Source organism: Anastrepha obliqua, chromosome 4 (genome assembly GCF_027943255.1).
Source record: "Anastrepha obliqua isolate idAnaObli1 chromosome 4, idAnaObli1_1.0, whole genome shotgun sequence".
In the NCBI taxonomy this organism is placed as follows: Eukaryota; Metazoa; Arthropoda; class Insecta; order Diptera; family Tephritidae; genus Anastrepha; species Anastrepha obliqua.
In genome coordinates, this window is record NC_072895.1 from 69,043,536 (window position 1) to 69,071,487 (window position 27,952).

The 27,952-nt window shown below is 37.7% G+C and overlaps 1 protein-coding gene across 3 annotated transcripts; it reads left to right on the plus strand.

Annotated features, from left to right (window-relative positions):
- Position 1: 1 nt before the first annotated feature.
- Positions 2-27,952, plus strand: LOC129244805 (uncharacterized). Of its 3 annotated transcripts, XM_054882655.1 has the most exons (6): positions 8,310-8,573; positions 15,016-15,481; positions 16,695-17,995; positions 20,286-21,392; positions 21,479-21,874; positions 22,079-23,259. In XM_054882655.1, the coding sequence occupies exons 1-6, from the start codon at positions 8,336-8,338 to the stop codon at positions 22,225-22,227; spliced, it is 3,657 nt and encodes a 1,218-aa protein (XP_054738630.1). In that variant the 5' UTR covers positions 8,310-8,335; the 3' UTR covers positions 22,228-23,259. The 3 variants fall into 3 exon arrangements, with proteins under 3 accessions (XP_054738631.1, XP_054738630.1, XP_054738629.1); XM_054882656.1 differs by lacking the exons at positions 8,310-8,573; positions 20,286-21,392; positions 21,479-21,874; positions 22,079-23,259 and adding exons at positions 2-678; positions 25,588-27,950; XM_054882654.1 differs by lacking the exons at positions 20,286-21,392; positions 21,479-21,874; positions 22,079-23,259 and adding an exon at positions 25,588-27,952.

The window sequence follows — 27,952 nt, forward strand, 5'->3', positions numbered from 1 at the left end:
ACGCTACACGAATGATGTCGGCTTATGACGTCTTGTAACCGCTTGCTCGCTCGCACCTAGTTTTCTGACTTCTTCCAGCACATGACCGGCATTTGAGCAACGAGTCGAAGGCTGTCGAGCAAGTCACCCGAGCTACAGTAATAAAAATAAGAAAAAAAATTGTTTGTACGACAAAGCAAAAACTTGTCGCCATATTGAATCCGAAGCTAGTTGTGTCAAGTTAGTATAGTGTACAGAGAAAATTTTGCAGATTTTAAATTTTGCTTTGAATTTGCAAATAATAATTAATAAATCAAATACACACGTTTTGTGTAGATGTGTTTGTGAGTGCGAATGTGTTTTCACAACACTTTTTTGGTTAACGTCAAGGTATATCGAGAATACATAGTGAGAAAATACAAGACTAAAGCAGCGAAGCACCAACGCTTCATACGTCGATCGGTGTGTGTGCGTGTGTAAACGGCTGGGATTACGCTGGAGTGCCGAAAAAGTGTTCGCCAGTGGTAATTGTAACCTGGTCAATAGATAGTACCTATTCCCTTATCTGTGAAGGTTAGAAAAGAAGAGTGTAGTGAAACTCGTACCCTAAACATAACCTATAAGTGTGCAACGATATGGAGGCAAGCACCACCGCAGCGGCGGCTCCAACGCAGACATCTTCCAACAACGAAAGTGATGGTAAGTAGAGTTGCCAGAAGCCTTAAGGAATAATTGTGTGATTTGTGCAATAAAATTTTTATTCATAAATTTTAATTTCTGGCCCCTTAGAGCCTTAGTATTATTTTGATACAAAATTGTTTTTCTGTTTAATAATCCTTTGCTTTAAAATAGCAAAATTGTGTGCCAAAAAGTTGTCCATGCTTTGTACAAATGTGCCAAAAAGCTAACTCGAAGAGTGGTATATTTTGTATATCTTTATAGTAATGAGGCGTTCAATATTGCATGCGTTTGCATTAAAACTGTATAAATTAAAAATTTTATTTTTTAGACAAAATGTTCAGCAAAATAGCAGCACGAGTGTATTGAATGAAATATTATAGACTTGCATAATGTTATTTACAAATGATTGGAAAGTTTAATCTTTCATTCTTTCGAAAAATTGCATTTTCAATTTACTTAAATGATCAATTATTATGTAAACCAGTTTTATTAGAGTGGTAGCATGGTTGGAAGTGAAGTGTATGGATTTCGCCGTGAACATATTCTGTAGTGAGTTTTTAAACCATATTCGTAGAGTTGCATTTCGGTACGAAGACGTCGTAAATCAATTACGAGGCCATCCTAGTGCCATGTTAATTTTTAGCAAGAACACAAACCCTCGAAGCAGCGTTGTATTTTGTCTGGAACAAGACTTAATTGACATTTCCGATAGATGGCGCTAGGGAGATATTTCGAATCCATATTTTTGTGCATTTTCCTAACAGTAGCTTTGTTATTGGAAAAGCTTATAAAAATTAATCTTCCTTTCGGAGGCAACAACTTCGAGAAGGTGCTGGGCGAAATAACTATCCAAGGATGTAGGCGCCAATTAGAGTTTTGTTGCCTTACTGCCCGAAAATGCAATATCGATTCTCTAGTAAATTGCGAACAAATTTGACAGTAAATGAGGTTCTCCCTTTGTCAGTAGTTGCAAGATTTTACACGAAGAATCTTTGATGGCAAAAGATCTGTTTTTAGACTTTTCCAGCAAAAATTAACCGGTTAAAAAGTTTCTAAGGAATTGAAAATATTCGCTTCAAAATTCGGCTTTTTATTTTTTATTCTAATGGGTGCTTTTTTTTAGCTGTATGATATCCGATATAGGTAACTATGGTTTGACAGCTGAGAATGGCAAAATGTGTTGACATTTCTGTACAGTAAGGTTTGGCAAGTCATTATATCTTCTACTCAAATATGAACGAGACATGTGGATGACATATGGAAAAAATAATTTTTTTGTTTTTTGGTAGGACTGTTATAAGTTTACATGGCAAATTTCAGCGTGATATGTCACATAGTTTGTTTTCTCTGCTACTGTAAACAAGTTAAGCTCGAGTGTGTTCTTCGAATTCTCTTTTATGACTTCAATTGTCTCAAAATGTTTTCCACGGAGCGGCAACTTGAGCTTGGGAAACAGGAAAAAGTCACATGGAGCCATATTAGGCGAATACGGTGCTTGCGGAACGATATTAACATTATTTTTGTTCAAATAATAAGCTTATAACAGTCCTACCAAAAAAAAATTTATTTTTGCCATATGTCATCCGCGGACCGTTTTATTGATACCGTCTCGTTCATATTTGAGCAGAAGATAAATTGTTTAACGTCGGAAGAACGCTTCGAAATTGTGAAAAAAACTGTTAGCGAAGTTCATAGAAAACACTTCGTCCATTCCTTCCGAATTGAAAAAAATGTCTTGGATATTAAATCTACCAAATAAAAAAAACCAAATCAACTGTAATACTGATATCACCTTATTGATCTCATATTGATAAAAATGAAGCTTTTGAATCAAAAGTGGATCGTATTTAATAAATATGGTATCTGATTTTGTATGTATTTTTGTTTATTTGCGTATATATTTGAAGTGTGTGTAATTTTTTAAACATATATTGGCAAAGCGGGAGTAGAGTTATACCAGTCTAACTAGGTATGATCATACTCGCTAGCGATGAATCTCACTCGACAACTTTGTTGTTGCTTTCGCATTGAAATTTTCGTTAAGTTATTCAAGCATAAAGATAACGCGCGGGGAAATGGCGAATAGAAGAGGCCTAAACAATAGTTTGATTATTTTTCATTCACAATAGATGTTAACTGTCCATTGCGAGAGTGTTGCCACCGAAAATTCCCTCAATCGTAGTTGATGCGGATTAGTTGCAATTAATTCCTGAGATAATTCCGAATTAAGTCGTTATCCGGATTAACGCCACCGTGTCTGTCTATGTTGTTAACCAAGTAGTTTTTTCCAATAATAGTAAACGCCTGCCAAGCGATTGTCGACTATCGATGAAATTGTGAGTGTAGAATGTCGTTCAATTATCGACTGAATATTAATGGTCGAAAATTCTAAAAAAGAGTAAAACTAGAATATATTTGTGGTAATTGAAGATCAGTATATTCCAACAGATTTTCGGTTATAGTAATGTTTTGCTACTGAATTCCTTGTCGTCCAGTTTAGACAAACCAACAATTAGGCTATATATATTATACATCTAGTATGCACTAATAATATTGTTAACTCAAAAACTCAAAACTATATACACAAATTTATATTTACAAGCGATAAAACTGAAAGATTGCCAAAGAACTAACAAAATATGACATGGACCTAGTAGTTCTGCTAGAAATAATAGCAAAGAATACTTCCGGTAAAAATGGGATAGTTTTATCGGTCCATAAGCAGAATAGAGACAAAATATTAGGTTTCGAACAAAAAATGTCAGAATCTGTAAAAAAAAAAATATAATCCTTAAATCGGTGTATCGATACAGAGTATTCAAATATACAGTACTGCTTTTTGGAGTTGGAGGAATTGTGTAACAATAATAAAAAGCTACGAAGCATTGATTGTGATGGGTGACTTAAATACTAAAATTGATAAAGAGAATTATATTAGAGATATAGTTGGAGTACACACACAGCATGATGTGATTTCGCCGAATGGACATCGCAAGTCTAACATGGCGAAAGCAACCACCTTGTGCGTCGTGAGCACAAATGTTTCGTCATAAGAACCTACATAAAGCCGTACTCAATGATGACAATACTGCAAGGAAGCTTAAGATAAGGACGTCCCATCCAAAGTCTCAAATATACCAGAATCTGACCAATTTATGAGGAATGGAATATTGTAAGACAAAACCTATTGGAGTCGGCGGAAAAATATCCCACCAATTAATATAAGCCTTAGAGATTAATGGTTTGATGAACAATACCATGCAACAATTAACGAAAAGAGTGACTCGACGCTGTGATGGCTGAATACTGGCTATTAAATGTTGGCATTATAACATTAAAAAGGACAAGGCTCCGGGAGAGGAAAACCTAAACATTGAAATAATAAAAAGATCCAGTGACGAATTTTTAAGAATACTACACAATCTAGTAAAGATGGTGTGGGATATTGGAGCGATGCCAGACAACTGGAACTTGATAATGATAGTTCCGATCTTTAAAAAAAAGACGACAAAACAAATTGGGCTAATTATAGAGGGCGTGACGTAGAAGATATTTGTTAAAATATTAAACAAGAAGGTGACACAATAATCAAAGGAAAAGTGTTATGAATGCGAGGTGGACCTCAATTAGGTAACAAATTCCAGACACACACTTAACGACATCCACCTTCTTAAACTTCCGATCCCAGATAAAGAGCTTCAGCTACCTGGAGAGACCCGCGTAACCTTAACACAATTATGTTCTGGATATACTGTACCAGGCTAAACTCCTACCTATCTAGAATTGACCAGGACATACCAAATATATGTCTAGCATATGAAGGCACCCCGAACGATACTAACCACCTTTTCACATTCGCAGATGAGTGGGTTTGCCACTCATCTGACAGCCCTTTCCCTCTGGACCCAACCTGTCGAAACTGCAAGTTTCCTGGGCCTACCGATAGATGAGCTAGACTAAGACTACCGGTAACTGCATTCCACTGACAGGGTTTATTAAGCTGCTACAACAACAATAAGGCATCATTTGAAAGGTGGAGGTTAACGTTACAACCGTATCACAAAAGTAATTTCAGCTTAGCCTAAATGTGGCACTATGCCCGTTTAACATTATCAATTTATAAATAAATAAAAAACTTTTATATTAAAAATTACTGTGACTGCACTAAATACGTTATGCACTGGGGTGCTATTGTGAATTTGAACATATGTGGATATGGGATTGCAACTAGGATGTACCAAATGACAGTACAAGCGATAATAACCGAAGGCGCAGTTGGTTGTCAAGCTGTTGTTTATTTTGCGTGCTACTACATTGCTGTACTAGGTTGAAAATTTTATTTTCTGTTGGCCAGAGCCTGTTTATTCAATCTCTGAGGGAGAAAAATTCTAGATATGTACAACGAAATAAAATTGAGGTTTTTTAATTTAATGCTTTTGCAAATCGAGATGGTGCAGATGCCGCTATCGTGTTATGTGTTTGTGAAAATACCTGCCAAGAAGAATTCATACAAGGTGATATCAGTGGTACAAAAATTAAGCAAAATGTATTTTATTTTTGCACTGCTAAAAATTCAATCAGCGTGAAAACAAACAAACCAAACAACAACAAAAAATCTATGACTTTGACATTAGAGGTACCAAATCCTAAGGAAAAAAAAAGAATAGCCATTCGACTGATATCACCTTGTATGGATTCGCCCTAGCTACTACTCGGGGTTGATTTGAAATGAGGGTAAACTCGTTTCGGTTTAAAGGTGGTACTGCGAATCTTTGCCTTTTGAAATATACCCACTTTAGCTGGCGGAATCTTATAGTTTTCCGATTTATTTATAGTTCAAATTTTTAAATTTGTTAACATCACAATTTTCCTACACTGATCTCGATTGTTTTAGTTTCACAAACTTTATAAAACATTTAGAACTGTTAGAATCTCTTTATTTTAATTATTATTCATAAAGAACGTTAAACAAAAATAAAAATAACTTTAATTTGAATTTCGCTAAGTAGCATAAATTGCTCGAGCTTGACAGCGACCGAACTCTAGGCAAAACAAACACTTTTGCCCTCAAAACCGGTTGCCCTCGTTTCAAAGTTTTCCCACTGGTCCATTATTTTAGGTTAGGTTAGGTTAGTCAGGTTCCTTGTTTAACACAAGACACTCGGTGGCCCTAAGGTCCATTGTGATACTTGCATTTGTTTTCCTTCCCCTGAATAAGTTGCTTAAGTCACTTAGATATTTTTAAGAAGGTAACTAGTCCCTCCAGCGAGACATTTCACAAATTTCCCTGGTCCTCAAAGAAATAATCGCCAAGACATAGCACGATTTCTTTGAAGTGCATGACATTCACAGTGGAGGTGTTGTTAGTGTTGAAGCCATTGTGAGGTACACCCATTCTACTGGCAGTGAAGTGACCCGTTATAGCACCTGTGAAGACGCTGGTAGTTATGCTGTTAACAACAACAACAACAACACGCTGGTAGTTGATCTGTTGAATCTAAGCAGACATTTTGTCCTTTTAAGATTCAGAGCGCTTTGGCGACCCTGCAATTAGTAGTCAGAGACCACCTTTTATTGGTTTCCGTGATTACGCTCAGGTCAATCGCAGTGTACATATAACTCGTTTAGAGGAATGCTTATGTCCTCTACCACTCGTTGAAGGTCCAGCTCAGGGGCTATCCTTGCACACTAATCCACTCTTTCATTTCCTCCCACTCCAGAGTGGCTGGGCACCCAACGAAGTGTGGTGTTGTGTTGTTGGATGAGCGAGAGCGAACTTCTGTTATTTTAGTTTTGTTATAAAATGTAGAAGATTTCTACTGAATATTTTAGCAAATAATGCCAAAACGAAATTAGATTTTGATTGTATCTTTGGTAAATATATGTGAAATACAACGAATTAGCTTAATTACTCTCTTGGATTAAATTTAATTTTTTTTAATTTATTTTTCTTTATATATTATATAATATATAATTGGCGCGTACACCCTTTTTGGGTGTTTGGCCGAGCTCCTCCTTCTATTTATGGTGTGCGTCTTGATGTTGTTCCACAAATGGAGGGACCTACAGTTTCAAGCCGACTCCGAACGACAGATATTTTTATGAGGAGCTTTTTCATGGCAGAAATACACTCGGAGGTTTGCCATTGCCTGCCGAGGGGCGACCGCTATTAGAAAAATGTTTTTCTTAATTTTGGTGTTTCACCGAGATTCGAACCAACGTTCTCTCTGTGAATTCCGAATGGTAGTCACGCACCAACCCATTCGGCTACGGCGACAGTTAGAGTTCTTACAGACTAGTTACAAGTAAAATCAAGTAATATTACAATTTCATTTAAGTAAAAATGAAAAAAGAGAAATAGCAAGACTTATTTTTAGCAATGAGACTTAAAACTAAAGTGATTAACCGAGAGATCTAGGTGAAATGAAACGAGGACCTAATTCGACTCGGAGAGTGTTCTATTAAATGGGCCGTTAAAGCTATGTATATAGGTCTTGCAAAACCGCAAAACTTTACAAGGCCTCTAAAATGAATTTTATTCAAAGAGAGAATCGACAAATGTTGTTGTCAATTCTGTTAAACTGCCAAAGGCTGTGGCGGAATTTTGTTCGTCAAAGACGAAGTTTGATTGCTCTGTTTGGGGTGGGGTGGTTTTACCCACGGTGAAAAGTAGAGCAGTACAAAATTATATGACGGAAAGCTGTTCTATTTCACAACTACTCTACTTCCTTCGTTGCGACATGCTGACATTGTTATACGTTCCTAGACAAACGAAGTCTCTTACAACCTCGAAATCGTAACTGTCAACAGTGACGTGGGTGCCGATAAGCGAGTGCATCGATTGTTTGTTTGATAACAGGCGTTGCTTTGTTTTGTCCTCGTTCACCACCAAAACCCTTCGCTTTGCTTTTTTATCAAATTTGGAAAAGGCAGAACCAACAGCGCGGTTGTTAAGGTCGATGATATCAATATCATCGGCGTACGCCAACAATTGTACCCTTCTTATTTGAATTATAAGTAATTTAGCAATTCTTTCGCGGTGGATATTGTACTTGGAATTCATAAAATAGGTGCATCCCTTACTTAGGGATTGGTTGATTGTTGTCAAATGCTACTCAGAGAATATCTTCATTTGCAATCCTTGCGTACATTTGTACGATAAATAGTATACTTTTGACCTTTTGGGAAAAATATTTTATTTATCGATTTAAATGAGCAAATGAATATTGAATTTTGATATTTTCTATATTTACTTAACTTTCACAGCAGAATCTGAAAAAGGATGCAAAACGTAAAGTAAAGTTTAGAAGCCTTGATTCTAAAATATTCACAAACACATAGCCCCTAAAGTCTGCGTTTATCTTACAAATAGTTTTAAGTTGATTAAAAAAATATTTAATTTATCTATTCTTTCGTTACATTATTAAGTTACACAAGCAAAATAAAGTAACAAGATTCCTCGCTCCATTATTTACATAACGGTAAGACATTGCAGCACCTTGTAAATATAGCAATCAGAAATTCTGCGTACAATTTGTTTCTTTTAATAATGCCGTTACTTTATTACTATCATATGCTTTCTCGTTTTTCTCACTTTTTATTCTTTGTTATTATAATTGATCGGTTAGCAAACTCAGTTGCACATTTTGTATAAAAGTGGTATTCATTTGAAAACATGGAAACCAAAGGAAAAGAAATGAGTGTATCAGAAAGAAATAATATTATAAAATTGTGGAAAGATGGAAATAGCTTCCGAAATATTGGCAAAACTATTGGGAGAACGTATTCCTCTGTTCAACGCGTAGTAAACAATTACAAGCAAACCGGGATTTTAACATCTAAGCCTAGGTCTGGTCGTCCAACAACGCTATCGGTCCGAGAAAAGCGCAGAAGAATCAATACATTTAACTCAGGTATAGCAAAAAAAAAGTCACTTTAGTTATTTAACACGCAAAATGTAGATACATTCTTTATTTGAAAAAGATCAAGCGATGACTAACTTTAAGTTTGGTGAGCAAAAGAATTTATGCTAAAAACCAATGAGCAAGAAAACAGTTCTTTACAGTATCATCCAAGGCGGATTTATTACAGGTGATGGCAGCCGCCCAGCTGATTTTTTCGCCGTAGATATGAATTAGTCAAAATTATTAGTTTTGTGTTTAGTTTGCCATTTGCGTACGTTGAAAATGAATAGTTGATGATTCGAATAATATCTTAAGTGAAATATTACAAAACAATATAAATGTATATTGGGCATGATAAAAGTTAAGTGGGGTAAAGAACCCTTTTGGACTCAGGTAAAGGGCCTGTTTCCACGACAGTCGGTTCTACGTTACCGAAACGACCCGGATTTATATCCGGCCAAGGACTGTCATTCCAGCAGCATTCCCCGTATATAAGTATGGGGAATGTCTATGCTGCTACAGCAATAACAACCCTTTTGTGCGTTCCTGGAGGGGAAACGAAATGGCAGTGGGAGGAGGAGAGCATGCAATCTTGACGTGACGGAATTCAAAAAGCAATTTAGCCATTTAGTACTGATGTTACACAGTATTTTCTATAATGAAAAAATCAAGTATGGTGTGGTGATTGAATTTTTATTTTTGGAAACTTTGAATGCAACGAAATTTATAAACGATTATTGAAAGTGTATAAGGACTTTTCGACACCAATTAATACAATAGCAATATGGGTTGCTGAATTATCAAACTTGGTCGTACAAACCTTGAAGACGATCCACGTCAAAGACGTCCAAAAACAGCAACAGTCGAATGCGTCTTTCTCAGCAACATTTTAAGCGTTTTCAAAAGGAAACAGTAGATTTTTTGCGTCGATTCATCACTATTCATGAAACTTGGGTTTGCCACCATGATCCTAAATCAAAACAAGAGGCTAAACAGTGTGTGAACTGTTAGTAAACGAAACAAAAAATTTTTTATCAGGGGGTAAAATACGGTACACTAGACGTTCTGGATACTGTAGCAGGTTAAACTCCTACCTATCCAGAATCGACCCCGATACTAAACATATGTCCAGCATGTGAAGGCACCCCGCACGACACTAACCACTTTTTCACATGCCCCAACCAACCCACTCATCTAACACTCCTCTCCCTCTGGACCCAACCCGTCGAAACAGCCAGTTTCCTGGGCCTACCGTTAGATGAGCTAGACGAAGACGACCGGTAGGCACAACTACGTTCTGGATATTGTAGCAGGTTAAACTCCTACCTATCCAGAATTGACCCCGACATACTAAACATATGTCCTGCATGTGAAGGTACCCCGCACGACACTAACCACCTCTTCACATGCCCCATCAAACCCACTCATCTAACACCTCTCTCCCTCTGGACCCAACCCGTCGAAACTGCCAGTTTCCTGGGCCTACCGTTAGATGAGCTAGACGAAGACGACCGGTAATTTACACTACACTGACAGGGCGAAGATACTGCTACAACAACAACAACAAGACGACCGGTAATTACACTACACTGACAGGACGAAGATACTGCTACAACAACAACAACAACATCATTTGGTCTATGGCTAAAATCCATGAATTAAAGCTCGAATTGTTGGAACATCCACCGTATTCACCAGATTTGGCCTCTAGCGTCTTCCATCTGTCCAGTCCTAAAAAAATGCATGCGTGGAAAGTGTTTTCAATCAAATGATAAGGTCATATATATATATATATAATTGGCACGTACACCCTTTTTGGGTGTTTGGCCGAGCTCCTCCTCCTATTTGTGGTGTGCGTCTTGATGTTGTTCCACAAATGGAGGGACCTACAGTTTCAAGCCAACTCCGATCGGCAAATATTTTTATGAGGAGCTTTTTTATGCAGAAATACACTCGGAGGTTTGCCATTGCCTGCCGAGGGGCGACCGCTATTAGAAAAATATTTTTTCTTAATTTTGTTGTTTCACCGAGATTCGAACCAAGGTTCTCTCTGGGAATTCCGAATGGTAATCACCAACTCATTCGGCTACGGCGGCTGCCAACTATAGGCTATACTGAATAATAAAGTGCATTTCAAACCATAAAATTGAGTTTTTCTTATCGAACCCCTAAACGTATTGAACAACCTAGTATGTATGTATATGTATGTATATTAAGAAGAGTACAGAAAGTGCGATACACAACAAATACGGCAAAGCTTAATTGAATTTAATCGCCAAAAATTGTTGAAAACGTAAATCAAATATTTAAAATGTATTTGTGCGAACACTGGTGCAAAAGTTTTACGTAAAGCTGTATACCATGGTAGTCTCCCGAAGAAAGCCGTTTATTTTACTTATGAACAGATGAAAATGCGTTGAATTTTGTAATATTTATATAAATAAGCCTCCAGAGTTTTGGAAACAAGTAACGGGTGATTTTTTAGCTATTATCTTTTTAAACAGTTGGTTTAAACAGCTGACACACGTTTCGTGTATTGTTTCACTCTCAAACATCTTCAGTTTGGTCTATAATTCAACCATGAATCGTCTTACATACGAACAACGCTTGCAAATCATTGAATTTTATTATAAAAAAGCGTGTTCTGTTAAGAAAGTTTATTGCGCGCTTCTTCCATTTAATGGTCAGTTTAATCGACCCACTGAAGCGGCTATTCGAGCTATTGTGACTAAATTTACATTATTGGACATTAAACCACCAACACGCTTACGTAGAGTGCGAACTGAAGAAAATATCGCAGCTGTATCGGCCAGTGTTAATGATGACCACCAATTATCGATTCGTCGCCGTTCGCAGCAATTGGGCCTCTGTTACTCAACAACATGGAAAATTTTGCGAAAGGATTTAGGTGTGAAGCCTTTCAAAATACAGTTGGTGCAAGAACTGAAGCCGAACGACCTACCGCAACGCAGAATTTTTGGTGAATGGGCTCTTGGAAAGTTGGCCGAAGGTCCACTCTTTTTATCGGAAAATTGTGTTCAGCGACAAAGCTCATTTTTGGATCAATGGGTACGTAAATAAGCAGAATTGTCGATTTTGGAGTGAAGATCAGCCAGAAGAATTGCAAGAGCGACAATGTATCCAGAAAAGGTCACAGTTTGGTGCGGTTTATGGGCTGGAGGTATCATTGGACCGTACTTCTTCAAGATGCTGTGAATTGTAACGTAACTGTGTTTGGTGAGCGCAATTTTTTGTTGCCCAAAATGCAAGAGCTTGACTTGCATGACATGTGGTTTCACCAAGACGGTGCCACATGCCACACAGCACTCGTAACAATGGACTTGTTGAGAGGCGAGTTCGGTGAACATTTTATTTCGCTTTCGGGACTTAGCAATTGGCCACCCAGATCGTGCGATATAACGCCTTTAGATTATTTTTTGTGGGGCTATGTTAAAGCTCATGTCTATTCAGACAAGCCTGCTTCAATTAACGCATTGGAAGACAACATTAAAGCATTTATATCTGAGATACCGGCCGAAACATTGGAAAGAGTATGCTTGGACTAAGCGGAAGCGGATGGACCATTTGAAGCGCAGTCGCGGTCAACATTTGCATGTAATAATCTTCAAACATTAAATTATATAGACTGTACTATCGATTTAAATAAAAATTTCATAAATTTTTCTGAATTTTACCTGTGTTTTTTTGAAAAACTTTCCTTTAGCTCTTAAAAAATCACCCTTTAGTTTTTCAGACGAAAGTAAACTTTGTATTTTTGGTATAAGAGGTCGTTGTTGTTGTTGTTGAGGCCGTTGAGGGGTGTTAGATGACTGGGTTTGATGGGGCATGAGTAAAGGTGGTTAGTGTTGTTGTTGTTGTAGCAGCACAAACATTCCCCATATATATATATGAGGAATGCTGCTGAAGTGACAGCCCTCGGCCGGATATAAATCCGGGTCGTTCCGGTCACCTGAACTGACCACCTTTAAGGTGGTTAGTGTCGGGCGGGGTGCTTTCACATGCCGGACATATGTTTAGTATGTCGGGGTCAGTTCTGGATAGATGGGAGTTTAACCTGCTACAGTATCCAGAACGTAATTCTGCCAAGGTTACGCGGGACTCTCGGGGAAGCTGGAGCTCTTCGTCTGCAATGGGTGGTGGTTTGACTCCGATAACGACATTCGGAGGTCGGGAACTTAAGAATGTGGCAAGTGTCTCCCGATGAACTCTGGATCTTGTCAGCAATATTTCTTTATCTTTGCCTCAAGTGCTTCCGGCAAGCGATTGTAGGCCTTGTTACAATTTTGAACTTTAGTGACAATAGCGGTTGTATGCGCAGAGAAGGAGAGCAAACTGTCGAAGGTAACTCCCAAAATTTTGTGATTGTTAAGAGTCGGAATTGGTGTGTCATCGATTTTTACTTTAAGTTGCAGTTTGACCTCCTTTGTCCAGGTGGTGAAAAGGGTCCCGGTGGACTTCTTGGGAAAAAGTTGTATGTTTCTCGCAGTGAAGAAGCGAGAAAGGCAGGCGAGGTAGTCGTTTACTTCAGCGCAGAGGTCATCAATATCATTGTCCGACCCCATTTCAGTGCAACCGTCGGCGTAGGAGACCAGGGAGACTCCCGCTGGTGGCTGGGGGAGTTTGGAGATGTAGAAGTTAGAGGAAAGTAATTAGACGACGTTTGGCGCAAATCAAGTACTGCTCTTAAGAAACAAAATCTGGTTGGTACAGTCAAACTCGGTTGTGGTGGAGTTATAGAGTAGGGTTGCATGGTGGCAAACGGTGTGGGTCAGTTGGAATTTCTTCAATCGTCAATGGATAAATGGGGCATTTAAAAAGAAATTTGCAACAGAGTGCTGAAAATCTTGGTTTATCAAGAACGTTTTGGTTCCAACAATATAACGACCCTAAACACAGCCGAGATGGTTAAGCTTTGTGGCTCGTGTACAACGCTCCAAAGGAGCTGAAAATACCTCCACAGTCGCCCGATCTCAGACCTATGAGCAGCTATGGGATCTATTAGAAAAAAAGAATTCGACAACTGTAATATACAATAATAACAAGAAAGTAGGCTTTGCGAAGTGTTATGCGGGCAGGATTGGCAAAGATTACAAATGAGGAAACAGAGAAGTTAGTAAACTCAATGCCATATAGATTGAGTGAAGTCCTAAAACATCGTGGATGTCTAACAAAATATTAATTTTCGTGTTTGTATATTACTTATATCGTTTACCAAGAGCAACATTTCAATTCAAAATTATTACAATGCCCTGCGTTTTTAATTTTAGATCTCATAAATACATATTTTATAACTGATATTAATATAAAATTCTAAAATCAAAGTATATCAATACTAATTCTATGAGTCTAGGCAACATTATTTTCTACTTTAATTCATTTATAGAAATCATAGTGTGCATGATACAAAGAGTGCCAACCAGCATTACGTAGACTTGGTACAGTATTTTCGCTTTTTGCATAGACGTTGGCATTTTGTTTATTAAAAGGAGATAAAATAACTTTCATATGCTATTGATTTTAACCGCAGAGTTTAAAATGGGCCACTTCACATGTGAAAATCTTTCATGTGAAGGGCGTCATAAGTTACTTGTAACATGAATCTTGTCCAGATCGTTAGCCATGATTTTCTTCGTGCTCAAGGAATTTTTACGAATTCGCTCCTGCACAGTTTTTATACCTCTATTCGTATGAACAAAACGCGTACCCATTCTGATGCTCGTGTCCTCCACTTCAAATGATTCTGAGAATCGATTAATGGTGCGATACATAATCACTCTGAATATGCATACCTACCGAGGTTTTTTTTTATCAACGTCTGACTGAAAAAGTATGAACTATCTGTCGAGGTGATCAAATTACATACATACATACATAGGTTGATTTAAAACCTCGTCGTTTCGCCAAGCGTTAGCAAGTGGCGAATACACGAAGCAACTGATTTAAATAAACATATCTTGGCAGCGTTGGAATAGAGTTCCCTAAAATTACTTTTTTGTTGTACAATAGTGAGTTATGCCAAGTTTATGGGGTATAATCGTACACGCTAGCGGGGAACCTTTCTCGATAATTTTGTTATTGCTTTCAGATGCGCATTTTTCGTTAAGTGAGTAGAGCCCAGAGATAGCCAGCAGAAAAGTGGCGAATTGAAGGCCCAGTTTTATACGAGTTATTTTAGGGGCTGAATTTTGCTACGAAATATCGCGGTTTTCAACGTATCGATCTTGCGAGTTATCGCGGTTACCCTTGTGCTTTCAAATTCTATATTTCTCATAACTTAATTTAATTTCCTAATATAAAAAAATAAACATATTTATAGTATATTTATGTACCCTAATTAAGTTGTATTTTGCTGCACAAAGCCCAGCTAATAATAATATTACAAAATCCTGTGAAAATTAAAATATTTCCATATGTTTTATTTCTATTTTAGAAACATATAATTTTGATCCCAGTTTATCTGAGGAGGAGCGTCGTTTCTATATCAGAGCATATCCAAATGTGGACCTAGTGCGAGAGCGCAAGGTGCACTGTACCATCTGTAAGATGCATATCGGTACAGCACCAGCTCAAGAGGAGATCATCAAAATGCATCCGGTGCTGCGGGTAACACATTGCTTGAAATGCCACCACTTCTATAATAGTGGCGAATTCAGTAAAGGTGAAGATGGCTCGGAGCTATATTGTCGTTGGTGTGGCCAAGGCGGTGAGGTTTATTGTTGCTCAAGCTGTCCCTACGTTTTCTGCAAGTCGTGTATCGTTAAAAATCTATCGCGTGGTGTGGTAGTGGATATTGAACAAAACGAAAACTGGAATTGTTTCAGCTGTGCACCCAAAATTCTTTGGCCATTACGTGCACAGCATTGGGCACTTATTCGCTACATTGATAAACAAAAGAAGTGAGTTTATGAGTTTTTCCAAAGTTATTCCAGATACAGTATTGTTCGAAACCTAAGCAACATTTTCTCGTAGTGGTCAAAACGCTCTGTACTCAAAAAGTAAGCAACTTTTCCATGGTTACATATTTTTGCGTTTTTAAACAAAGAAACAACGAGCATTTCATTCATTCGTAAGTCTGGCAATGGTTTTTACACGAACGGACTAGGATTTTTTGAATTTTTTAATAAAAGGCGAGTCACAAATTTCTAAAGCTATAATAAACTAACTGTTAACAGGCCAATAGTTTCTAGATTAAATAACAAATATTATATATAGCTACCAAAACAGTGCAAAGTTTAGGTTCTGGTGGATCCAAAAGAAAAACCTCATATCAAGCAGATTTACTAATAAAAAAGATTCCTTTGTTTTAGCTTGAGAGTTTGTGTAGGAGGAGCTAAACTTTAATATTAGTTGGAGCACTGTCCGAACCCTTTTATTGAAACCAGAACTTGAGAAAAGGCTCGTCTTAAAAGGTGAATTTTTTATGAAATTTAGATTCGATTTTGCAAAAGCTCATTTGAATTGACCTCCATATAAATTGGAAAACTACTTTATTCTCCGACGAATCTAAATTAACATGTCAAATTCAGATAGAATAGTAAGCCCGTTCGGCGATCCAAGATTAGAATTCTACTTCCACGTTATTATAAGAACACACTAAAGCACGGAAGTAAAAATGTGATGGTGTGGACCTGGTTTTCAGAGGAGTTGGGCCATTCGTTAAAATACACAGAAAAATTGATCGTTCACTTTCCTAGGTCGAATGGGAAATATTACTTCGATAGGTTGTTCAACAAAATAACGATCCGAAACACTCCTCCCGGTTGGCTAAAAATGTGTCACGTAGTAATGGGGTTCAAGTCTTGGTTTGGATAACTCGTTCCCCAGACTTGAACCCCATAGAGAATCTTTTTATAAATATATTAAAGCGTAGAGTTGGAATACAGTTTTGGAATAAACAAATAAATACTGAAAGTTGCTTATGTCTAGAACAATTAAAAACGGAGTGGATTTTGTATTTGTAATATTATTATTTATAACCAAATTAAACACATAACCAAATAAAACTGGAACAAATTATTTCGAATGCGTACGGAGGGTTTTGAACATTATGCTTTTTATGTATGTATATATTTGATTTGATTTTTTGTTTTGTTTTTGTTTTTGTTGTAGGTATATTGAATCAACTTGCTCTACTGAATCTGACAAGAAAGCGTTAATGGCACAAGATCGCTCTACTTGCTGTCGGCTAGCCAAATCGAAATGTGGTAACATGTCAGATTCTTTGGAAAGCTTGGACTCTACGACATCACGTCGTAGTCAAAGCAGCGCTATCGTAAAGAAGCAATCGAAATCACCCCATCCGCAAACACCCGCTGCCAAACGTTTGAAAACTTCAAATGATGAAGTCGTTTGTACACCTGATTTATTAAGCATGTTGGAACCTGACTGTCAAATTACTGTGCAACAGAAGACACGTCCTACATCCTCACCTATGACATCTACACCAAAAATTATATCTTTACAAACGAACACTTCAACTCCAATCAGTGGTGGCATCACGCTGAAGCCACACAATAATAACACACCGCCGCCATTGGTGTTACGCAACACCGGCATACCAATGCGACATCCATCGCCTGCTCCGATTGTTCGACGTACATATATTGGTGCAAGGAATACTCCATCGGCTGGTACGCATACACCAGTTTATCACACCATCAACGGTTACCGCATCGATTTGAATTCAGCAGCCCAGCAGGAAACATTCCGTTTACCAAATGGCAAGCTGATACAGGTGAAACGTCAAGGCACAAATCAAACTCAGGGTGTGGCTAGCTCTCCAACGTCGAGTAATCCTTGGTTTCGACAAGCAAGCCCTATTACGGCTATACAAAATGCTGCATCTGGCCGTCCTATACAAATAACACCGGCTAATTCACATGCGACACAACAATATTATACAGTACAGCAGCAACAACACAATCCAATGCATCATCCGCAAATGATACGTTATAGCAATACAACAGTTACACCTATAAGTAGTCAGAATGGTGCTGTCAGAGGTACACAAATACAGGTGATTAATGGCGTGCCGATGGCGCCAACGGCAGCGCCGGCAGCTGCACCAGGGCCTAATGTTACGACCGCAATTCGTGCACCACTCATGGTACGTCACGTCTTCCCCGACACTGCCTTCGGCCAGGCGCGCACTCAACTACAAGATCAAGTATTTAATGCCATGGAGATTTGTCAACATCTCACTGGTAAAGTGCAAACACTGACCAACTCGAATGCCTACAAGCAGGCGCGTAATTATCTCGAAGTGAAAGAGCTCTACATACATCTGTCATATCTTTTGACTTATGCGATTGGTCGCTTTAAGGGATTGCAAGATAAGTGTTTAGCGGATATGCGACAATTGGGTTTCGTTAACGATGCCGATAGCTTGGAAAATGGCCAGTTGGCAGCAGGTAGGTGGTTGGTTTTTTTATTTTAAAATTAAGTGTCGAAAAAATGCTAGATCATGCGAATGAAATGAAGAATTTCATTTTAATTATTTAAGTTGTAATGTAAATAAAAATTGACAAAATGAGTTTCTTACCAAATCAGAAATTAGAAAAGCATTCAAAATAAAAGCCCATATTTAAACACATATATTTTTACTAAAAAAAAAAAATTGTTGGTAATTTTTGTTTAATCGAAACCTTTGGCGTGAGGCTCAATACTTTCCAGTCATTGTCTTGAGTCATTTGTTGTGCACATGGACTGCGTATAAATTTTTAATTATAAGAGTGTGAAAACTGTGAAAGGTGATATGAGAACATAAGTTCGGTGCATACCGCCGGAAATGTAAGTACGAAACAATAGCGATTGTTTGATGCGTTTTGAGTTCAATTTCATTGACTTTCAGCGAGCCAATTTTTGCGTATTCGCTAAATTTTTCTCACAGAAAGTGTTGACATGGACTACATATTTTAATTAACAAAAAAAATTTTAAATGAATGAAAAATCAATGAAATGTTTGTGCAGTGTTTATAAATTAGTATGAGGAAATGATATACAATTTCTTTTAAATATACTGACTTTATGTTACGACTTATAAATATTTTCCGCTTACAAAATAAATGCGCTGAATTGTAGAAATATATCAAAAAACCATTTTCGTAATTCACCATTAATGTATATAATTTTTACTTTAAATATACTTTACTCAAATACATAATCTTTCCTTGGTAACGCATCATTAAGGAATATTTGTGGATTTCCATATTTACGACTTTTTAAGTCGACTTACCCTTTTCTCGTCTCACCTCAGGCGGTTGAACGCCGTCGGCACGACACTGATTTATGTACGGCCAAAGTTTCGGCGGCCTCCGTAGCCGAAAAAGTTTGTGCGTGACCTCCATTCGGAAATGCGCAGGATCGAATCTCCGTGCATGAAACACCAAATGATAGAAAAACTTTTGGCAAACCTACGAGTGTATTTCTGCCATGAAAAATCTCCTTATAAAAAACCATCTGTCGTTAGGAGTCGGTTTAAAACTGTAGGTCTCTCCATTTGTGGAACAACATCAACCCATGAGAGAGGTAAGGCTTAAGATAAGATTTGTTAATTGTTAAACTCGATTAAGTTGTTTTGTCAAAAGTCGGGCAAATATTAATATCCAAGAGTTCGGAAAACTTTTCCTAACACTTTCAGAAGTGTTATGAAAATGTGAGACACAGATTTCCGAACAGGAAAAGTAAAGATTGTGGCAAAAATGACTTTACGGGATGGTTCTTGAAAGTCAGTTCGACATGGCGACTTTAGTAGTCTGCAATTTTTTCAAGTTTTACTGTGGAGGTTGAACCTACATATATGGGTTGTTAAACTTAGTTTAGCAGGTAGATGGGTTGAATTCGCCCCTAGGCGTTTGCAAATAATTATTTTTAAATCATTTTGGTTCAAAATTGAGCACAGTTTTTCAATATAAGCAAAATGTGCAAATACAAAAAGCTATTTCTCTAACTCAACTTCGTTTTGAATTTGTACCACGACTGATTCCGGTTGACTTTTTATGTGGTAAAATTTATATCAGTTTTGTTAGGTCCGGTTTTTCAGAGTCGGTTCAAAAGTGTTGCATTTTTAAGCTGAGTTCAATTGTGCAAAATTGAGCGTTTAACCTTAATTTGGCTGTAAATCAGAGTTAAACTTGCCCTTATAGGAGCAGACAACACTACAGCTTCTCGTATGGCATATGACAGAAGTTAGACTCTGTTGAATTATGTAACTCATCTTATGCCAGTTTTGATATTTACCGTTCTATTCTGCATCGGTGAAAACTTAGGCAGCATGTAGGCCCTTTTCGTAACATTGTCAAAACAGCTGACGCGTATATTTTGTTTTAATTAAAAAATCAAAATTGTAACTTTTTATTTGAAACACAGATTCGGGTGCCAAACAAACTATTTAACCTTACTTTGGTACTTTAGGTTTCATTATCATTCTGAATGTATGTCGAATTTATGCATACGGCTTCCAGAAGCCAAGAGGTGAGTACATATTCCGAAAATCTATAAAGTACACCAAAAATTTACAACTTTCGCTCCCGTTCGTCATTCGAATATGTTTTTTCTACCGTTTAATAAGAGTGGTCCATGTGTCAGCAAAATGTCTGAAGGCAATGAAATTCGCAACTCGATAGCACTTATTGTAGCAGCATCAAATAATCTTTCATACAATTACAACTGCATACTCACATTAAAACCTACATATTTCAGGCGTCGACTATGTACGTTACGGTCAACTTGATGATATAGATCTCTTCAATACCAGCTCAAATAGCTTCCATAATCAGGTGTACGAGTATCGCAAGAGCTTGTACGCGAATTTGGAGAATGGCGATGGTGAGGATAAAAAACCGCCACTTTCTCCGCTTATGCCGTTGGGTCAAAGCAAAAATAATGCTGAAGGCACTGGTGAAGACGATGAGGATTATGGTGATGGAAATGATGAAACAGGCGACAGTTGTTGGATGAAAGGGGAATCACAAATTGACTCCACCTACAATGAACCGGAGCAATCATATTATGATAATGAAGGACTAGATGGAACCGCCAATGAGGACGTAGATGCAACTGCGGATGGTGGTGATATGGATGATGAGGAGCTTGATGGTGATGCTGAAGGTGGCGATTTTGAAAATTATGCAGCACAGCAATCGTTACGCTACAGCAACAAAGCGCATTATGGCACAGAGGATTACATGAGTCATGAAGAGCAAACACATGCACGCGATCGCAAGTTGGCGCGTCTCATACAACAATATCCGGCCATTTGGTGTACACGCCATCCCGATTATGGTAATTTTGAAGTGACGCGGAAGCACTGGCGCACAATAGCGTCACAGTTTAAGCGTACCGAGAATATCAAGTTGCGTTGGAAGAATATACGCAAGCGTTATGTGCGTGTTGAGCGACGTGTGCGCGATGGCAAGCGCTTCAACGGCTACTTTGACAAAACAACAAACTTTCTGGCCAATCGTGACCTCCCCGAAGATCAATGGGTCGAAGTGGATTGTGGCAGTGAAGATGGCGATGGTTTCAATCGCAAAGATCTCGATGTCATCGAGAAGAATATACATAAGAATGAAAAGTCAAGTAATTGGAATGATAATAACGGTGAAGACGTTGATGGTGTTTTCGGCATACCATTAGAAGATAGCGAGAAACCGATAGAAGTGCGGCCATTAGATATAAGAATTATAAATTTTGTCAAATGTAATCCGACGCTATGGCGTAAATCCGGCGACTCGCAATATAACCACATCGACGAACAATCGCGCAAATCGCTCTGGGTGCACTTGTGGAAAACTACGCGATTGCAAAGTAAATATTGTATATGAACAGATACTGTAATTAATATACTGACATGTAAGTTAATCTAACATTTACGTCTTCATTTATTCTTGCAGATGTGAGTTGCGAAGATATTATGGACCGTTGGTCACATTTATATGAAATGTATAAATCTTTTCGTTTGAAAACGATCAAGGACGAAACAAAAAGGGCCAACTTGGAATTAAAGTACTCAAAATATCTAGCTAAACTTTCATTTCTTTACAAAATAGTTGAAGAGGATTTGCGTAATGAGCATTTAAGTAACATTGACATAGATTTCACAAAAGATTTGCCTGAGAGCGACAAGCGTTTGCAGGATGAGCCTGACGATAAAGAATTTATGCTGCAATTGGTGCGAGCTGTACAGCGTTACCCCATTCTATGGGATAAACTGAATATCGATTACTATGATACAGTGTTGCGCTCAAATATTTGGCAAGACGTTGCCAGCGAACTTAAGGATTTCCAACGTAAGTGAATTGTTGACCATGCGATAGAGCCAACGATGTTTCATGCTATGCATTATTTTCTTTCTTCTCTGCGGTCCTCAATCCCTCGTGGGACATAGGGCTATGCAGTATATAAGAAATTATTTCATAGCATATTTCATATTCCTACCAAAAATAAGGGTCTATATTCAGCTTCCAACTAAAATATACTATATTCTTCTCTAGGTAACACGGAAATCATTAAAATGCGTTGGCAGTTGGCTGCCTTTAGCTATCAGCGTTATAGTCGTGAACGCCGCACATTCCCGAAGGATAAAACATTGCCAAAATATTGCCGAAATTTACCAGTGGATGAAATGTTTTTCCTTGATTGAATATATCTATCACAAGCGAAATAGATCTCTTTTTAATAAAAAATAAAAAAATATTAAAATTACGAAAATATTTATAGTATTGGCTTAAGTAGCATTAAGCTTTCATAATAATTTTATAAGAAAGTTTTTATGAATTATATTTGGCCTGTGTTTTGAATATTGATATGATTATTCAAATAACAACTGATTACAATAATTGATGTATTAGAAAATAAACATGTGATGTGGGCCATTCAATCAAAAATAAAATGTTTGAAATATGGCCATTTTCGAAAACAGCGTTCAAAATTGCTATCGAATACTCGAATGTGAACAAGATTTATACTGAAAGACCCCGTTTATTATGTATTAAAATTTGTCTTAATATGTAAGAAAAAGAAAGGGTCATACAACCTCCAGTATTAAGGCTAGTACTAACTTCACAGCCTTGAAATTTCGCCAGCAATACGCATTTGGCTGGCCGTGAAATGTTGCTAGTTGCCACATTATCAACTGAGAAGAAACGTCAAGTTTATGAGCATCGCCCCAGAAGCAATTGGCAAGATTTGGTAAGAAACGTTTTTTAAACAAATTAATACACATATATATTTGCACAAAAAATATAAAGAGTATTTACTTACACTCTTTATGAAGACGTTTCGCTTAAAAATGCCATATCTTCGGAGTATTCGAACTCAGGCACTTCACGCGCAAACGAACTGGCAGTGTTAATTTTAAATGGCATGTGCATTTAAAAAAAAATGTAATGGAAAAAAATGTTATTGGCATCATGTTGCGCTGTTTTTTTACGGCGTGAACTGGGTACTCCTTTGCCATGAGATATACAAGAAATTTCATGCATATTTCCCGGCAATGCAGTTTGTTTGGATTTTGACAGCGATTTCACGTGAAACGCGAACTTAGTACTATGCTTTAGGGTATGATCCTATCCAATTATTGACTTTTAACCAGTTCATTGTCATTTAAATTTTACAACATGCATGCGCACATATATATAAGTTGAATATCTATAATTTTATAAATTAACGAATATAAAATACATACATACGTAAGATATATTTAAAAATAAATTTAATGTTTCCTAGTTTAAATATCATATATAAAGATTACATTTGCATAAAGATTACATTTACATTTTTCTCTATACATCAAAATGCGTGTTATTATGGAATTTGTTAGTATCGAAGGTTGAATAGATATTCTGACATCGCGGAGGAATAAGATTGTTTTAAGTGCTTTATGGATGGAAATGTTGTATGGCAATATTTAAAGTAGTTTAAAAAGGCTATCGTTCCCACTACACTCGGCTACAAAAGAAACACAATTTTTGGTCTATGTATTATTTACTTATCTTAATCAATAAATTTGCTTTGTTTTTGCTACTGAAATATAATATCTATTGTTTTTTGTTTTTTTTTTTTTACTTTTAAGACTACTTATACTCGTACATTACTTTTAAGACTAATAAAACTTTTTAATAACTTTTTTAAAATGCATTTTTTAATTTGAATTTTTATTATTCTGTTTTATATTTGCTTTATACTATTATTATTTTTAATTTAAATGAAAAACAGGTTTTTTAAATTTAATGTTTTTAAATGTGTTAACCCTTATCCTGTTTTCATTGATCAATATTGAACCGAAGTCGTTTAGTTATGAATATTTTCGTATAAACCATTGCCGTACGCGTATATAAATTTCAAAGAAACTAAAACATTATGAAGCAACAATGAGCTGCAATAAATGCTCAAAAATAACTCCAGAAGCTCTAAAGCAAAGTTTCCACTTTGATGTGTCCCTAAAGTACTTTGCTGTGTCCCGGGTACTTTTTCCCCCGGGCCCGGAGTTTTCAGAGGGGCCCGGAGTTTTCAGAGGGGCCCGGAGTCGAGATTATACGTATTTATATGAATTAGACATCATTGGAAAGGGCCCGCATTTTCCCCGGGGCCCGGGTATGCTCTCTACGGCCCTGCATATATGTAGTGTAAATCATCTTCACTTTTACTAACCCTTAAATGGTAACATGATTTTGTTCGTATCGACTCAGTTCTTTTTACTTTAGAAAAATGTAGCATAGAGCAATGGAGACTGCACACTACCTTGGGGGCAGCTTCTATTATCTCCGGACGACACCAGCAGATCCTCCTCCGCCCGCACGCATATGTAACTCCACTAGCCGTTCGAGACTCTTCAGTATGAAAGAGGTCATGCTGATAAGTCCAAAGCTTTTGGGGCTGGTGTAGTCATCTATCCCAACCTTAGGGATGAAAGCGACCCTCACCATCCTCCACAAGCGTGGTATATAAGCCATTTTCTTCAGGGTTGCAGTCACTGACTCTATGCCTTCCTTCAGCATGGCGGGATAAATGCCATCTAGTCTGGGGGACTTGTAGCCGCCAAAAGATTCGATGGTAAATCGAATGGCGGCTTCATTCACCACAGACCTGGCAACGTACCAGTTACGCCGAGAAGGTGTAGCAGCTCTGACAGCAGCCTCTTTCGTTGAGGGCGGTTGCCGGCCGATGCTTATCTGATTTCCTGGAAAGTGAGAGTCCATCAGCAAACTGAATGTCTCAGTTTGCTTCTCCGTGAAGGAGCCATCAGATTTCCTAAGTGACCCCAGCTTCGCGGTTGGATCCCTTTTCAGGATCCTAGCCAATTTTGCCGTGTCACTCAGAGATTCAATCACGCCTCAATGTTTAGAGCTCTCGGTTCCACCACGGAATGGGAGTCCGATCAAGGAGAGGTCGAATTGGACAGGCTGACTCAAAACATTCAACTAAGACAGCGCTGAGTTTCTCAACTGCAACCTCAATCCCCTGTTCTTTCCGAAGTCTTGGTGGCGTCACGTCAAAGCCCCGCAACGCCTCCGTAAATTTCTGCCAGTCTGTTTTCTTGGGGTTTCTGGAGGGCAATGGCCTTTGTGCCTCCTCGCCACACTGAAACTCAATATACCTGTGGCCCGAGCACGAGATCGTCAGTTTGCATGATCACGAAGTGGGCAAATTGTCCAAGGTCACGTTACGATTGGAGCCATGAATATTTTTCGTCAATTCTTTAACACAAAATTCGCCAAGAGGAACACATCCGGTGTTTAAGCTTCTGCCGAAATATGGCATTGTGTAAACCACATACTTAGTAGCGCTGTCGCATAAAATTATTATTTTTAAGCCGTAGCTTGCTAAAAGCTTTTTCGGAATATACATCCGAATGGACATCTGCCAATAATTCGATGAATGCTTTCATTTCTGTGGTGCTTGTGTTCATCTTATTTATTTTTTATTTTGTATACATATAGTCGTATTCATGTATATCATTTTATATTAAACTATTTTTTTATAATTCTTCACAAATCCACAGATAAACAAGCTAGCGATGATGAGGATAACGAAATCGAGATTGTGGAACCTAAAACGGATACCATTACGCTTGACTCGGACAATGAAGATGACGAGCCAGCCAAGCAGATGGTTGCCTCTCCCATAAAGCCGCAGCTAATTGCTATCAATAATAACGCTACGAAAATCAGTGATGCCTCATTGCAATGTCGAGAGCAAATTCTAACAATCACCCATGATGGCAACAGTCCGAAACTAAGAGAGCAAATTCTAACAATCACCCATGATGGCAACAGTCAGAAACTGAAAGAGCAGCTATTACTACCTAAAAACACTTCAATTACAGCCACTATACCAATGCCCAGCTTAACCAATATAGCGCCTACTATAAATCGTAAAGCCATTACAATTAACGAGCCTAACAAAATGGAGGAAATGGATATAATGACAGCGGCGAAAAGTTTTCTTGTTAGCCTCTTGGAAGTAGATTCAGATACAGCTGAGGGTAGTTGGACGCCGGATGGCAGCGATTCAACGTCGCAGCAACACCAACGCAAGCAGCCGCGTAAAAAGACTACCAACAAACCGAATCCCACTTTATTGAAGCAAAAGGAAATTCTTGAGCGTGAACGCTTGGAGGAGATGAAACGTAACGATTTAAAACTGAAAATGAAATGTGCCATTTCATTGAAAAAGGCCGAAGAAGAGTTTCCATTTGCCAAAGATATGCTACAGAAGCATGAGAGTGAGACAAAGACTAATGCAGCCGCAGAAGTAGATAAAATAGAAGCAACAAATGATGCAGTTGAAAAAGCCAGTGAAACAAAAGAGTCTGTGGAGAACAATGAAAAAATGGATGACTCTGGGGAGCTAGAAATACTGACTGTAGATTTAGCACATGCCGTAGTGGATTTGGAGAGTTCTATGGATGATGGAAAGGAGAACGAAATAGTTCTGGAAGAAGACAAGTCGCCATCGGGAGACAAGTGTGAGGAGGAGGATAATAGCAAAAAGTACACAATTGTCATGGACGATGATGATGACGACAAGGAGAAATCATTAATTATAGAAGTTGAAGGCAACAACAGCGGTGAAAAGGAGTCGCTGAAAGTGGTTATTGATGCTAAGTCAGTTGAGGGAGGAAATAATAGCAAATGGGTCGTCAATGATAAGACAGTGGTTGGCAGCGAAAAGTGCACGAAAAGCAAAGTTGAAACTGTGAGCGAGTGCGCTAAGCGTGTTATTGAAGGCTTGCAAGCGAGTGAGAAAAAGAAAGAAATGGAAAAGAAAGAGCAACAAGCTGTTAAGGTGTCTGTGGGGGTTGCATCCTCAACAACGGCAACATTGGCAAACGTCGATGATGCCTTGCCCGCCGATGACACTGTCGAACCGATTCTAATTGATGAATCTGATGCGGCATATTCCGAAGGATCGCCGATTAAGCAAAACTTCTTAAGCAAGGTCGAAAATATTGCAGCACCAGAAGAAGAAGCAACACCGGCGAGTACAGGGCAATCATCGGCTACTAAGCAAAATAACGATACCAACATCGATGAGTCCACTAGCGCAGCAGAATTGAACGAGCCTGAAATTGATGTCGAAAAAGAAATTGAGAAACTTCTAATGAATAAAGCGCCAGTGTCAGAAATCGAAACGAATGCTCCTCATAGCTCTTCAGAAGCGTCAACTACGGCAAAAAATAATTCGTCCGAGCTACTTAGCCAACTAGTAGATAACTTGTTGGAAAGTGAAAGTACGACACTCACGTAAAATAAATGTGCAGACGTAGAGTTTGTTGCGATCCTAGGCAATAGCAGTTGCTTCTACTGATTTTTAATAATTGTTAATTCTTAGTATTTAGTATATAATGTAATGCATAATTATTCGGATGGAACATTTCTATGCCAGGGCGGTAAGAAATCGTGAGCTCGTGAGCTATTATGCTTACATCTTTGAATAATGAGTTGATTGAACGAAGTGATTGCAAATATTCCTAAGGATATTTATTTGCTCAATTTCTAGATATTTTGTCATTAGTGCTGTTATTAACGACAAATATTTTGATATTTACAAATTTCTATAAAATTTGATATACATACATATGTTCTCCATACACACACATATTTCTCAAAAATGAAATAGGATTCGAATGAACGTTGGAAAATATATAAGTTTTCAAAAACTTACCGATAATATTTCATAATTGTTTATTTTAAACATTAAATTGTTTAGAAGTTGTAAATGCTTAGTGATTTCATCAATTCTGATTTTGCATATGTACGAGAATATTGCATATTATATGCACGCACATAAAAATCATTATTGGAATAACCATTCGCATTATAGGGTTAAACAATAGATTACTTTTATTTCTTCTTTTTTTATAA

What these genes read in the sequence shown, in the direction of transcription:
- LOC129244805 (XM_054882654.1), top strand. Translation starts at nt 8,336, where the DNA reads ATGGAAACCAAAGGAAAAGAAATGAGTGTATCAGAAAGAAATAATATT. An exon ending in AATCAATACATTTAACTCAG is followed by an intron (nt 8,574 to 15,015) that starts GTATAGCAAAAA and finishes TTTCTATTTTAG; the next exon opens with AAACATATAATTTTGATCCC. An exon ending in AAATGGCCAGTTGGCAGCAG is followed by an intron (nt 17,996 to 25,587) that starts GTAGGTGGTTGG and finishes ACAAATCCACAG; the next exon opens with ATAAACAAGCTAGCGATGAT.